General features: G+C 37.9%; 1 protein-coding gene across 1 annotated transcript in view; it reads left to right on the top strand.

The window, feature by feature from the left end:
- LOC136032215 (tyrosine kinase receptor Cad96Ca-like) overlaps window positions 1-12,971 on the top strand; it is a 102,018-nt gene that overhangs the window by 73,445 nt on the left and 15,602 nt on the right. Inside the window, exon 8 of the mRNA XM_065712427.1 lies at window positions 4,512-4,752. Coding sequence (XP_065568499.1) covers window positions 4,512-4,752 — 241 coding nt within the window. The remainder of the gene's footprint in view (window positions 1-4,511; window positions 4,753-12,971) is intronic.

Here is a 12,971-nt window from a genome sequence, read left to right as displayed (position 1 = left end):
AAGGGTAAGAAACACCTCTTAACTCATCAGTCTATACTCATGTCAGAAGCGAATTTGTTAGGTCAAAAAAGGATTTCTTTTCTTAGAAATGGCTTATTTACCACACAAAGAGTCTTATTCTTCAGTCATCTCATCATTGAATCTTTTCAATGCAGAAAATATTGATGTGAGTTTAAAACATGGTTACTAGCAACAATTTTATCCGCAACAACCGCTGTCTGATTAGGTACATTTTTAAATTTATTCTAGTGAAGAATATTTCATAGATTTGACTTCCACATTTGTAGATTTGCATGTCATTGTCAAAAGATCTAACAATGAACAGCGAGTGCTGCCGAGAGGCTGATAAATGGAATGTTGGTGAGCACAAGCAGCAATCTATTAAACTATGCAAGTTACATACAATTCATGTTAATGACTCCCTAAGTCCTATAAGAAACTGCGGGGCTTGGCCATCCGATATGAATATAAAACGGACAGTGACACTACTAATATACTAAGAGAGGTAACAATTAGTGGTTTACACTTGTTTGAGAAAATAAATCTTGAAATAATTAATATACCTCAATGGATGCCTCCCAATCTTGAGACGAATATAAAGTTACAACATGCTCCGTCCAATTTTATTATGAGAAAGGTACTTTCTACTGCACCTGATGCCATAGTCTCTCTCACTTCGGCAATGTGTGAAAACAACAGGTTATGAGTTCTGTTGCTTTGGCAATTGAAAAAATTAACAAGAGCTAAGAGCTCATATGGCACTTGGGACGAGGCAAGAAGAGCTAACAGCCAAGAGCTCATATGGTATGAGCTCTAACAAAATTCAAAGAATTAATAGATTGATTTAAAAGGAAAATTAGAAGCTTAATGCCGGTCAGGATTTAAAATAAGAGCTCTGAGTCACGATGTCCTTCTAAATAAAATTTTTTATTAAGATCCGATCACCCACTCGTAAGTTATAAATACCTAATTTTTTCTAATTTTTCCTCTCCCTTTAGCCCCCCAGATGGTCGAATCTGGGAAAACGACTTTATCAAGTCAATTTGTGTATCTCCCTGACACGTCTACCAATTTTCAATGTCCTAGCACGTCCAGAAGCACCAAACTCGCCAAAACACTGAGCCCCCCCCAACTCCACCAAAGAGAGAAGATCCCGTCCAGTTATGTCAGTCACGTATCTTAGACAGGTTTTTATTCTTCCTATCCAGTTTCATCCTGATCTCTCCAATTTAAGTATTTTCTCAGATTTTCGCCCCCCCCCCAATGACGCTGCATCTGGTTGAGATGTTTCATGAAGATCCGATCACTCCTTCGTATGAAGTTTCATGAAGATCCGATCACTCCTTCGTAAGTCAAAAATACGTCATTTTTCTCTAATTTTTCAGAATTAACTCCCCTCCCCAATAGAGCGGATCCGTTCTAATTATATAAATCACTTATCTAAGACTTTTGCCTATTTTACCCACCAAGTTTCATCCCGATCCCTCAAATCTAAGCGTTTTCCATGATTTTAGGTTCCCCCACCCCAAACTCCCCCCAATTTTACCAGATCTGGTCGGGATTTAAAATAAGAACTTTGAGACACGATAGTCTTCTAAATATCAAATTTCATTTCGATCCGATCACCCGTTCGTAAGTTAAAAATACCTCATTTTTTTCTAATTTTCAGAATTAACACCCCCCCCCCAACTACCTCAAAGAGAGCGGATCCGTTCCGGTTATGTCAATCATGTATCTAGGACATGTGCTTATGTTCCCTACCAAGTTCCATTCCGATCCCTCCACTCTAAGTGTTTTCCAAGATTTTAGGTTTCGCCCTCCCAACTCCCCCCAATGTCACCAGATCTGTTCAGGATTTAAAATAAGATCTCTGAGACATGGTATCCTTCCAAACATCAAATTTCATTAAGATCTAATCAACCGTTCGTAAGATAAAAGTATTTCGTTTTTTCTATTTTTTTGAATTAACGGGCCCCCACTCTCCCCCCCCAGATGGTCTAATCGGGAAAACGACTATTTCTAATTTAATCTGGTCCGGTCCTTGATACGCCTGCCAAATTTCAATCTAGCTTTCCTGGAAGCGCCTAAAGTAGCAAAACCGGGACCTACAGACCGACAGAATATGCGATTGCTATATGTCACTTGGTTAATACCAAGTGCCATAAAAACTAGTGGAAATAATGTCAGACTGCTCGTTCCGCGCACAAACACCAATCCACGACATCTTGCCACTAGTTCACATACTACATCAACTCTTAATTTGTTAATGGTGAAATCCCTTCACAACTTGCTTTGGCTTTTGTAAAAAGTTTCAGTGCTATAGGATCATGGACAAATTCCTAACAAAAATTTGAAATGTTTGAACTTTTATCTCGTGTATGCAAAGTAAAGCCAATCTCACTCTACACTTTATCCTTTGATAAATCCTATAGGGCGCTATATGAATTGAAAATGCAATCCCTAGATTGAGATTTGCAACTATATGAAAAAGGAATAACCGATACAATGTATGCAAAAACTCATGATAGTACTGTATTGGATTTGTCTGGTACTCGAGATGTGAATATCTTCCAAACGGGTACTATACGTTTAGAGTGTACCTTTGCCGAACCATTGATTAAGAGTATAGCATTAATCTTGCTAAATTAATTTGAAAACTATTGGAAAATTACTCCCGATGGCAGTATTCTATTAGATTTGTCACCGTGAACACAAACCAACTAATCAGTATATTCAATTTGGCTCCGTACATGTCCAAATACAAAGTCTATTTCGTACCAATGGATTTCCTTGAGCATATTCATAACCCTGGTGATAGCATTATCAGTGTTGATAGTAATTTGTCAACTGTGAAGACGGTTCATTGGCTATGCATCTCTCAAACAGCGACGAATATTGATTTTTTCGATACCCTTGGCCTACCGTATGCATTCTATGCATCTTTCAAACAGCGACGAATATTGATTTTTTCGATATCCTGGGCCTACAGCATGCTCTACACACCCCACGTCAAAAACTTTCTTGAGATAAGTGAAGAATCTATTATTAAAAATTGTACAAGATTAATCGACCAGAAGCTCTGGTTTTCGTGTAACATTTATACTGTTTATACAAATAATATTTATAATGTTTATACAAAAATATTCCTGTCTATCGGACACATACAGTATCATTTTCAGTCGCTAAAATCTTAAGTCTCTTTACCAGCTTCTCCTTTTTTTTCGACAGTTGTAGAAATTTCAAGTATGTCCTTCAAGCTGAAATCGAGATATTGCAGATAAGGTTTTTGATAAGATGGATGAACATGGTCTCTTTTGATTTATATCTATCATCTTCCGCAGATAATAGTTCAACATCCACTTTCCTTCTCCCCCCTCTTTTTGGCATTCCTTGAAAGTTTCACATTTAGGCTCTAAGCCGTTCCCGAGATGTCTAAGCCCATTTTTGTATAAACTAGCAAAACATACTATCTTTTGATTTGGCTCGCGACTTAACTATACAGAGATTATAATTCCCATAGGAGCGTTTAGTTTAAAAACGTTTTGATGATCAGAGAAAAATATGGTTGCCCCTTCCCCCAGACACGGAAATAAAAAGTTTCTTTCTCCATCATTCCCAAGGCTTCCCCCAAAAGTCCCTTTAAGTTTTAACAATAAATCTAAGTCATTTTCAAGATATTTCAAATTTGTTATTTCAGTGACCTGGATGCTCGAAGTGTCTTTTGATTTACCTCTGCCCCATTCCTAAGTCAAAATTTGAGATCCACTTATTCCCGTCCCCAAAACTCCCGTAAGTTTCAACTTGACCCCCAAAGCAATGCCAAATATTATCGAAATAAATTGAAAACTCCTGCACATAGTGCCTTTTGATTTATTCAAATATGCATTCTCATCCCAACCTCTGTCTCATTGTTGTAGAAACACTAATAACACAGAAACATGCAAACACCCGTTCAAACACACAGGCGTAGTGAAAGAGATAAGCAAACAGCCATTCAAACACACCGTCATAGCGAGAGAGCAAGAGAGAGAGAAAGAGAGAGAGAAAGAAAGAGCTGCTAGCTGCCAACAACATGGTAGTTTGCAAACATTTGAAAAAGGGCTGCCTCTGAACTTGCTTCAGCCTTAAAGGATAATCGTCTTCATGAAAAAATTTAGCCTGTGTCTGGCAGGCAGTAATGTATCTTATTCCTGATAGCACTCATATAAACTTAGCAGAAAGGGCAGAGGGTTGAGAAGACACTCTTTTCACGTATAGGATATTTTCTTTTTGTTTTAAATTTTACCGTCGTTCTTCACTTTCACTTGAACACCTATGTCCTATAGTCAAAAGTAAATTTTGACTGAGATAGGATCCCCTCAATCCATAACACAATCAAATTAAGGCATCGATTATGAGAAATGTCTTGGTCCCTTGTGATCTCTACGTAAACATGTCTTACCTTTTAGTACAGAGAAAAAGAGAGAGAGAGAGAGGGGAAATGGGGAATTAATAGTATTCCTTTTTTTTAGATTGTACATAGAGATCTAGCTGCCAGGAACGTGCTAATTGAAGACGATACAAAGATTTGCAAAGTGGCCGACTTTGGGTTTGCTCGAGACCTTGAGGATAACCGTATTTATGAGAAAAAGTCAGCTGATGGCCGACTACCAATAAGATGGCTCGCTCCAGAAAGCTTATACGATAATATTTATACAAGTAAATCTGACGTTTGGAGCTTTGGAGTTCTACTCTGGGAAATAGTAACATTGGGTAAGTTAATAATATTTTCATGTCAAAAACCTGTTCTTGCAGAAAATAATAAATTCAATTTTAAATGTAAGAAATAAAACCGGATGTTGCCGGAAGTTGACCTGTTTTAAGGGGATGCAATACCTTAAAGGATCGCCATATTCCGTACACTATAAGGCTTTTTAGTTTGTATGGCCAAAATATTTAGAATTGATTCGGTGATGTTGCCCTAACTTTTAGAGCTTGGACAAAAGATAAACAGAAAATAAAAAGCCGGTACCTATTTTCCTGGAAATCTTAGAAAAAATATTTAACCTCTCTTGTTTTATGTTGGAGATGGAAATACTCAGATTCAACGAAACCTACATCATTAGAAAGTGTAGATTTGTTGTTTGTTTTTCGATTAACGGGGTAGAGTTTCTTTACGGGATAGAAGTTGAGGGAAAGACAGTCCCCAAAAATATTTTAGTATACCCTCTTAGAAAACATAAAAAATCAGCTTAATGGGAGAATCTTTCGAGTGATTTGACAGATTTGGGAGTTCCTAGTTATGCTCCTCACCTTGACTGAAAACCGTACCGACACATGGAACATTGTTTATTCTGTGCTTACGTTGAATAGGCAGCGCTTAGCTTAGCAATTAGTAAGATATTATATATTTTGTTTATTTTAAACTAGCCTCTCGTTAACTTTCCCAACTGCTGGAACATCTAAGATCCCCTATCAGTAATAACGCCATAAGGTTTTTAAGGGCAGTCCTATCCCTTTGAATCCCGATCCCGACACTTTTTTTTTACTTCTTCAAGACCCAAGTGTTTTTTACGTAATAGGGAATTTTTTTCTAAAAGATGCAGATGCATGCTCGTAATTGTTTTTTTTTTCTATGAATATTATGCTTAAAAAGCTAAGGGTCTGAGGGAAACTTTCAGGGAGCCTGCTAAATGAAGATTTCCTTGGGTATTACCTAATAGTTTCAAAAAAACCTTCAGGGGCTTTTCTATCTCCAGGATTTCTAAGATTGTTCTTTAAAAAGCCCTCAAGGACTTCTTTATCCCAGGATTTCTTTGAATGCTACGTAATAGGGTTCGGGTTGCTACATAATAGGATGAGTTATAATCTACTAGTGAAGCCATTTTTCTTCAAGAGGTTTTTCAAGATGTTTCAAGACATTTCAAGACGTTTTCTAGGTAATTTTGGTTCAAGACATTTTAAGATATTTTCTAAGACATTTTTCTTCAAGATTTTTCTAGACATCCCAAGAAGCAATGTTGTGTGACATACTGGACTTCAGGGCCCCGCGGGGACCCCGGTTGTTACTGAGGGGGGCATTCACGCAGATGTTGCGTAATGGCGGCAAACCCATGAGATGTCACGTAACGGCAGAACAAATGTGGGATATTACGAATTGACAGAGAACACGTGGAATGTTACGTAATGACGGTGCACATATCGGTGTTAAATAATACTTTAAGAGATTTTTTTCTTCGGGATTTTTGTTCTTTCCAGGTGTCTTTTTTCAGGGACCCTTTATCAAGTTCAAGTTCTTTTACTATCAATATCCATCCAATTATAAACAAAAATATCCCAAAGGGCTCAATGGCCCGTTATTTGGAAAAAAACAACAACAAAACAAAATATAAGTAACTATTAAATACATTCATACTTAAAAAATATTTATAGTCTACTCACCAATCCTCGCCCGAGTACAACCGGTCTCCGCGCCACCTACTAAAAAAAAATTGAAAAAGTAACACCATCCAAATCTAAATAATTGAATTCAATCTAAATAATTAATTGAATAAATTAAATCTAAGTAAATAAACAATATAAATAACTGGTTAATATTATAATTTAATTTATCTTTTTTAATTAAGGTCCCCCTCCCTAATGACGCTGGATCTGGTAGGGATTTAAAATGAGAGATCTGAGTTTCGAAGTCCTTCTAAATATGAAATTTCATTAAGGTACGATCACTCTTTCATAAGTTAAAATACCTAATTTTTTCTATTTTTTTAGAATTACCCCCCCCCCCCTACTCCCCCAAAGAGAGCAGATCCGTTCCGATTATGTCAATCCTGTTTCTAGGACTTGTACTTATTTTTACCACCAAGTTTCATCCCGACCCCTATAATCTAAGCGTTTTCCAAGATTTTATGTCTCCCCCCAACTACCTCGTCATCGGATCCGGTCGGGATTTAAAAAAGAGCTCTGAGACATGACATCCTTCCAAACATCAAATTTCAATAAGATCCAATCTCTCCTTCGTAAGTTGAAAATACCTTATTTTTTTTATTTTTTCAGAATTAACCCTCATCCTCCCAACTCCCCGAAGAGATCAGATCTGTTCCAGTTATGTCAATCTCATATCTAGGACTTACGTTATTTTTACCACCAAGTTTCATCCCGATCCCTCCACTCTAAGCGTTTTCCATGATTTAGGTTCCCTCTCCCATCTTCCTTTAATGTCGCCGGATCCGGTCGGAATTTAAAATAAGAGCTATGAGACACGATATCCTTCCAAATATCAAATTTCATTGATATATGACTCTTTCCTAAGTTAAAAATACCTCATTTTTTCTAATTTTTCAGAATTACCCCCCCCCCCAACTCCCCCAAAGAGAGCGGATCCGTTCTGGTTATGTCAATCGCGTATCTAGGACTTGTGCTTACTTTTCCCATCAGGTTTCATTCCGATCCCTCCACTCTAAGCGTTTTCCAAGATTTTAGACTCCCCCTCAATTCCCCCAATGTCACCGGATCCAGTTAGGATTTGAAATAAGAGCTCTGAGACACGATATTCTTCCAAACATCAAATTTCGTTAAGATCCCACCTCACGTTCGTAAGTTAAAAATATTTCATTTTTCTATTTTTCCGAATTAACTGTCCCCCCCATCCCTCCCCAGATGGTCAAATCGGGAAAACGACTATTTCTAATTTAGTCTGGTCCGCTTCCTGATACGCCTGCCAAATTTCACCGTCCTAGCTTACCTGGAAGGGCCTAAAGTATCAAAACCGGGACAGACAGACCAAAAGAATTTGCGATCGCTATATTTCACTTGGTTAATCCCAAGTTTCATAAAAATTAGTTTTCAACGTAATTAGGGTTTATTTATCAACATGGTTTGGACTTCGACAGAAGGCTGAAATTTCTCAAATAGAACTTCCTTACTAGTATTTATATGCTATTCACCAACACTAATAGTTAACCTATAATAGTCTACTATTCAGTCAACCCTAAAAGGTTAAGGTTAGCAGCGCTGCTACTAATACATTATGACCCCTAAACAATCTATACTGTTCGCATGTCAATGCTCTTCACATGTCGCATGTCAATGGAAAATCCACTTTCAATTTTCACTTTCAGTGTCGGACCAAGTAATTTTCTCACATCCACTGTCTTCTGGCTCCAAAGTCCGTTTCATTCCGCGATTTGCTGCAGCCCGGACTGAGGCAGGCTCTCTAAGTGGCATGTTTCTAATCAACCGCGAGTCTAATATCTCCGGAAGTAAACAATCGCTCCAAAGCTCCTGAAGCTTTGGTAATATGGACAAAAAATACTCTTTTGATCTCGGAATAGTTAAAATTTCCGCATCATGCTCATGGTGATATACCACCAAGTGAAATTCTTCTTGATTGGCAATTTCTAGCTGACCTTGAATTTGAGCATAGTATTTCTTTAACTCCAATTTCGAATTATGTGACCATAGGAAAAAGTTCTTTACCAATCCTTTTTGGGCTGCCACTTCCCTTATGGTCATTCCTCTGGGAATATTATGGACCGTCTTCACTTCAACTGGTGTGCCGTTTCTTAAGCGACCATCAAGAGAAGCTCCAAGAAACTGGATATTTGGATGAATGAGCAGTCCCATTTGATCTCCTTTTATTAATGATACTCCTCTTCTCTGCTCGTACGCCGTCAGTGCAATAGCCTCCTGTTGAATTCCCCTAAGCATTGGAATAGATTTGAATTAGAATTAATTCGGATATTCTTGACTATGGGTGCGGTTGGAGTATTTTTTTTGCGAGAAGCTATTCTATGAAAATAAGTGGCAGTAATCCTTTTGCTCCTCTCAAATATCCAGTTATCCTTTTGCCCCTTTGTGTTTACGTAGATCTCTTGTAGTTTGGCTCCATCCAGATTCATATTTTTTGCAACATAGTCAGCCTTTGCAATTTCAAATTCCTCTGGATTCGTATCAGGTTTGTTGCAATTAGGTCTGTAATTTTGATCACCTTTAGGCAAACTCTGATTCTCTTTCTTTTTGGCGAGATATCTCCCACCCATGGTTGCGTAATATCTTTTCTGATTTGTTTTTGTCCGTTTCCAAAGATTAGAAGTTTTCACCGTGTATTCTTTGGTTATTTTGCAAGGACTGTAGCCAAATGTTTTTTTCCACGTAGAAGATTTCCATTTCGGGCCCAAGGAGTAGGATAGGTTTGCTCCACATTATCCTAGCATGGTATAACCAACGTTTCGAGCGGCTTATTTGTTTTCTGCCGACGAATTTCACTGCAACAGACATATAATTTTCCGCAAGATTGGTCGTAGCATCGTTTCTTAATAAGTCCACTTTTTTACAAATAATTTCCACGCCAGCTTTTACATCCTCCAAAATAGTTTTCGGAAGGTTATTATGGTGGTTCTCCAAAGTTTCTAAGACCCCATTCTTTTTGGCACAGCCAGAATCACACTGTTTATGATTACCAAACACATGCTCTGGGCCTCTTCGTAAGAGTTGTCTTAGATTTTCTGCAGACCCACCATCAGCCGAGTTCTTTTTTATTGCACCTTGTAGATTTTTGGTTAGCTTTAGAATTATGTCATTTGAAAGAAATTTGCTGTGCATCCCTTTTTTTGTCTTCACAACATTATGGAGGTATTTTGTATAGTTCTTGGTTACGTGATTGGCACATTCTTCTTTTTGGATATATAATCCGTATGAAACACTTTGTCTTAGCTTGTAAAAAACACAGGAATCGCCGTCTCCAATGTATTGTAAATACGTAAGGTTATGCATGGCTTCACTTTGGCGAAAACTTTCAACAAGAATGTCGGTTTCCATGCTCTTTGATGGACCATTGTAGTTCATAAAGCAAACATGATCTTTCACTTTCTGGTTTGCCTTTGAGCTGAAGCAGAGGTAACAATATTTATTTCTTATTCCTACATATAATAATTTCTTCGTAAAGGCATCAATGATTACACCAACACAACCTTTTGCAGTATAATCGTGTCTTTTGCTGAGTTTATTCCAGCCGTCATCACAGATGACCTTAGTCCAGAAAAAATCGTTGATAAACCAGTCCTCATGAATGGCTAATTTCAGAGATTCACGACCATTTTCTTCTAAGACATCTGATAATGCATCCATCCATGCATTACCAACTAAGCGTTCTAAATTCATAAACGTTTTCGGATTCATATTTTCGATTTCCAATATACTTAATAATTTGTTCAAAGATGCGTAGCCTCCTCCGGTCCCCATGATACCCCATACAGCTTTCACGTTCACGTTCGTGTTCGGGCAAGTTTTTCTTCCTGAAAAAAAGAAACAAGAGCTAATAGCTCATATGGCACTTATGATGAGGTCGGAAGAGCCAAGAGCTCATATGGTATGAGCTCTAGAAAAATTCTAAGAATCAATGGATTGATTTAATTAGAGGCTTAATAGCGGTCGGGATTTAAAATAAGAGCTCTAAGACACCAGGTCCTTCTAAATATCAAATTTCATTAAGATCTGATCACCCACTGGTAAGTTAAACATACCTCATTTTTTTTTCCTTTCCCTTCAGCCCCCCCCCCCCAAATGGTTGAATCGGGGAAACGGCTTTATCAAGTTTGTTTGTGCAGGTCCCTGACATGCCTACCAATCTTTATTGTCCTAGCACGTCCAGAAGCACCGAACTCGCCAAAGCACTGGGCCCCCCTAACTTCCCCAAAGAGACCGGATCCAGTCCGGTTACGTTAATCACGTATCTACGATATTTGCTTATTCTACCCACCATGTTTCATCCCGATCTCTTCACTCTAATGATTTTCCAAGATTTTGGGTTTCCCCCTCCAACTCCGCCTACTGTCACCGGATCTGGTCGGGATTTGTAATAAGAGTGCTGAAGCACAATATCCTTCTAAATATCAGGTGTCATTAAGATATGATCACCCGTCCATAAATTACAAATATCTCATTTTTCTAATTTTTCCGAATTCCCCCCCCCCCTCCCAAAGAGTGCGGATCCGGTCCAGTTATGTCAGTCAAGTATCTTGGATGTGTTCTTATTCTTCCCACCAAATTTTGTCCTGACCTCTCCACTCTAAGCGTTTTCCAAGATTTCCGGCCCCCCCACAACTCCCCCCAATGAAAATGGATTCAACCAGATCTAAAATAAAAGATCTGAGTTGCAAGATCCTTCTAAATAAAAGATTTCATTAAGACTCGATCACTCCTTCGTAACTTAAAAATACCTCGATTTTTTCGAATTAACCGTCCATCCCCTTCCCCCCCCACAGATGGCCGAATCGGATAAATGAGTATTTCTAATTTAATCTTGTCCGGTACTCATTTTTCTCATTTTTCAGAATTAACCCTCCCCCAACTTCTCCAAAGAGAGCGGACCGGTTCCGAATATGTCGATCACGTATCTAGGATTTGTGCTCATTTTTCCACCAAGTTTCATCCCGGTCTTTTTTTCCGAATTAACCGTCTACCCACTCCCCCCATATGATCGAATTGGGGAAATGACTATTTCTAATTTAATCTAGTCTGGTTCCTGATACGCCTGCCAAATTTCATGGTCCTAGCTTATCTGGAAGTGCATAAACTAGCAAAACAGGGAAGGACAGACAGACAGACCGACAGAATTTACGATTACTATATGTCACTTTGTAAATACAAAGTGCAGCACAAACCTGCTAATACCACAGAAATTTACGAAACTCCTTCTAAGACCTTTTAAGCCCTGAAAGCAAGAGATAAATTAGGGTCTAACTCGGTGTCTTCAAGTATCGCCCCGATTTACGAACAATTAGCTACAACTGAAGCCCAGCTGGAGAATATAAAAGGTCATGTGCATGGTCATTGAAAATTTGGAGGAGAGAATTGGTCGAATAGAAAAAAAAGCTTGATAATTATGATCAAGAGTCCATGCTTGATAGCCTTGTATTTCATGGGGTAAAGTAGTTACCTGGTGTAGACACTCATACGACAATATCTAACATTATAAATAGCAAAATGTCTGTGCTGGGCCCTTTACTTTACTTAGTTTACGTGAACATGATGCGCGTTTATCTAAAGGATACATATATTACTAACATTATTGCTAACAGTATTTGGAAAATCCGTGGATGATTTAATAGTAAAAGCTCATATTACTCTCAAAAGATTAGAGATGTTTACAAGTTTAAGTTTGCTGTGTGTGAATGTAAAGAAAATTTTTTACTGACATTCTGTAGAGTGGGTGATTCTGTTGATATAAGTAGTAAAGTTCTATTAGGTGAAAAGCCTATTTTACAAAATACATCACTGCGGTACCTCGGCTTCCATATTGATTCTAATCTATCGTGGAAGCATCATAGCGACATTATATCCACCAAAGTTGCACGTGGAGTTGGAATCCTCAAAAGATTGAAGCATATTCTGCCGGAACGTACTCTTCACACGATATATTTTGCAATAATCTACCCATACATCATACGGATGTTTAGTCTGGAGAAGCAATTTTTATGTTAATTGCAAGCTAAATGGCTTTTTCATAGTTTTGATCGGACAATTTCGCTAAAAAAAAGGGGGAGGGAGAGGAGGCCTAGTTACCTCCTAATTTTTGGTTACTTAAAAATACAACTAGATTTGTTTTATTTTTTTACAAACGTTTTTTTATTAATACACATACGTACCTTACGAATTAGCTTATGTAACGAACTTATATATTTATGTATTTTTATTACGTAGGCTATATGAGGGGGTTTGCCCCCTCGTCAATACCTCGTTCTTTACACTAAAACTTGAATTTTGTCCCAAATCTTTCAGAATGACCCTTGAGTCACAAAGGCCGCAGAATAACTAGTTGTAGTTACTAAAAATACTTTAGCGTAAAGAGCAAGGTATTGTGGAAGAGATGAACCCCCTTGTATACATAATATTTTATGTTCGTTTTAAGTTTTAATGTTGATCATTACTTCCAGTTGAAAAAAAATTTTTCATTGTCTTTTTATAAACGATGCTAGAAAATCCTGCGACCTCTT

The sequence above is a fragment of the Artemia franciscana genome, chromosome 10, assembly GCF_032884065.1.
Source record: "Artemia franciscana chromosome 10, ASM3288406v1, whole genome shotgun sequence".
Lineage (NCBI taxonomy): Eukaryota > Metazoa > Arthropoda > Branchiopoda > Anostraca > Artemiidae > Artemia > Artemia franciscana.
The sequence above is the reverse complement of the archived record's forward strand: the minus strand, read 5'-3'. Positions and strand labels throughout refer to the sequence as shown.